Source organism: Penaeus chinensis, chromosome 11, assembly GCF_019202785.1.
Source record: "Penaeus chinensis breed Huanghai No. 1 chromosome 11, ASM1920278v2, whole genome shotgun sequence".
In the NCBI taxonomy this organism is placed as follows: domain Eukaryota; kingdom Metazoa; phylum Arthropoda; class Malacostraca; order Decapoda; family Penaeidae; genus Penaeus; species Penaeus chinensis.
This window is the reverse complement of record NC_061829.1, coordinates 41,238,480-41,240,979: the sequence shown is the minus strand read 5'-3', so window position 1 is coordinate 41,240,979 and position 2,500 is coordinate 41,238,480. Positions and strand designations below refer to the sequence as shown.

General features: G+C 33.4%; 1 protein-coding gene across 3 annotated transcripts in view; it reads left to right on the top strand.

The window, feature by feature from the left end:
* Positions 1 to 2,500, top strand: part of LOC125030592 (indole-3-acetaldehyde oxidase-like) — a 22,084-nt gene that overhangs the window by 7,832 nt on the left and 11,752 nt on the right. For all 3 annotated transcript variants that reach the window (XM_047620727.1, XM_047620728.1, XM_047620729.1), the window contains 4 exons: positions 331 to 490; positions 1,393 to 1,578; positions 1,935 to 2,007; positions 2,367 to 2,500. The exon at positions 2,367 to 2,500 is cut by the window's right edge and continues 90 nt beyond it. In XM_047620727.1, the coding sequence (XP_047476683.1) occupies positions 331 to 490; positions 1,393 to 1,578; positions 1,935 to 2,007; positions 2,367 to 2,500 (553 nt within the window). The remainder of the gene's footprint in view (positions 1 to 330; positions 491 to 1,392; positions 1,579 to 1,934; positions 2,008 to 2,366) is intronic.

Sequence of the window (2,500 nt, the reverse complement as noted above, 5' to 3'; positions counted from 1 at the left end):
GCTCATTAATCCAGCAGTATGTATGTTGAATTATAGTTTATCTGTCTTATATTTTAAAAAGTAAAATAAAAATCCTATCAGCTTTTAAATGTGGGTGTATTTTAATCATATCTCAGTAAGTGTTTTTCCTTTTATGACAATACATCAGATTATCTTTAATTATCACCCATTTCCTACTTCAACACTGAAATGTCATATTCATGCCTTTAGTCTCTAAAGTTCTGCATTGGTAGAATTCACATATAGAAGCAGTATCTGGTCAATGAATCTGTCTTCTTACTGACATCAATTCATCACTTCATCAATTAATAAGTCACTCACAATTCACAGACAGTTGAAATCTTCAGGGTCGCTCACCGCAGCCCAAGTGGAGGAGTCCTTGGACGGGAACCTCTGCCGATGCACTGGCTATCGCCCCATACTAGATGCCTTTAAGTCCCTTGCTGTGGACGGAGACCAGTGCCTCAAGGACAAACTTGTCGATATTGAGGTGTGTTTATGCTGTTTTTATATTTTTTTTGTGTTTTTTTTTTGTTTGTTTCCTTTTCTTTTCTTTTCTTTTTCCTTCTCTCTTTCTTTATTTATTTTTCTTCCTTTCTTCTCTTTCCTTTCTTTCCTTTCTCCATTCTTTCTTTATTTATTTTTCTTCCTCTCTTTCCTTTCTTTTCTTTCTTTCCTTTCTCCTTTCTTTCTTTCTCTTTCTTTCCTTCCTTCCTCCCTTCCTTCCTCCCTTCCTTCCTTCCTTCCTTCCTTCCTTCCTTCCTTCCTTCCTTCCTTCCTTCCTCTCTTTTCTTTCTTTCTTTTTCTTTCTTTCTTTCTTTCCTTTATCCGTTCTTTCTTTCTTTTTTTATTTATTTTATTTCCTTCTTTCTTTCCTTCCTTCCTCTCTTTCCTTTCTTTCTTTCTTTCTTTCTTCTTTTCCTTCTGTGTTTTTTCTCTCCCAATTTTATTATTTCTGTCATTACAGGATTTAAGAAGAAATAATTTTCATATTATTTATTTGCGAAAAGATCAAAGTAAGGAAGAGAGAACTATAAATGAAAACTATAGTAGTTAATCTAATATTTTTCAAATGCAGTAAAATTCAGGTGAAAAAGTCGATAAATAAAGTATCTATAAGCTCACATAATGGAGGAGCAAGAAAGATAAAGTCAGTGAATAAGATAACCATAAGATAATAGAATTAAAGAGCACAAGGTGTATGCACAACAAACTCAGAGGAGTCAGCAAGGAGGGAATAAATTAGAAAATTTTACAAAAAACAGTAAAATTCAAATGATACTTTTGTGGAAGAGTCTTATTGGAAAGGAATGAGCTCGTGTCCTGTCCATTTCATTTCAGGAAGGGGGAACACAAGTGAAAAGTTTAAGAATATGTAATTTGTCTTTACAGGAAGCAAACAAGGCAAAATGTCCCAAGACCGGCAACGTCTGTAAGGGCAAGTGTGGGTCCAGCAAAGAGGAAAACGAATCAAGCTGTAAAAACAAACAACAAGACCACAGTGATGCCGACCCCATAGGAGAGGAAGTTGAACTGACGGATGGTGAAATCCAGTGGTATAGACCTCTCACTCTTGTGGTATGTTCTGCCTTGGTACTTGGTGATATTATTAGTTATACCCTTAACAACAGCAAAAAGTAGATTTGAATATGGCTAGGTAGGTATATAAGTTGGTCTGACATTTTTAGATGTTTTATGTATTTATTATTACTATATAAAGAGTATTTATTTTTTGTTACCTAGTTTGGACACTAAATGGAATTTTTTGTTTTGTGTTTTTCTCATATAATAATTTTTAGGAAGAAATGTACAGAAGGAAAATATGTTTTTGACTTATGTAATGATAAGTTTCAAATTATATGTATATGTATTTTATAATGTCTATTGAGTATATCTGATTTTTCTCTTGCTTTTCTTTTCCCTATCATTTTCAGGGAATAAAAAATGCCTTAAAGAAAATCAAACAAGACGAAAAGTATTGTATTGTAGTTGGCAACACTGGACAGGGTATGTATTGCACCAGTAATATTATTATGTTGTTTTGATTTTACATTTATAGTGTTGTAGAGTAGCGAGATATTCAAGTGAAAAATCTTAAGAGCTTTAATGTAACTGAAAGTCCAATCTTGTCTTTAATTTTAAATGTTTAGTAATCTGTGAAAATGATGCATGACGAAAAGTTGACATCCTATGAGGCTTTAAGAAATTTCTCAGATTGGTTCTCTTTGTTGATTAACAGGAATAATTGCATATTGAAATTAATTAAGAAAAAGGGTCATGAAGTTTTCAAAGCTTCCATGTTATAATATGACACAGTAATATTTACTACATACATACTTATTCTGTCCTTTCGGAAACTATCACAGGTGTGTACAAAGAGGATGGCCCCTATACAACATACATCAGCACAAATGCAGTGAAGGCATTATATAATGTCACAATCGGGGAGCCACTTATCCTTGGAGCTAATGTTACCCTCAGTCGCGCTATTGAGGTATTC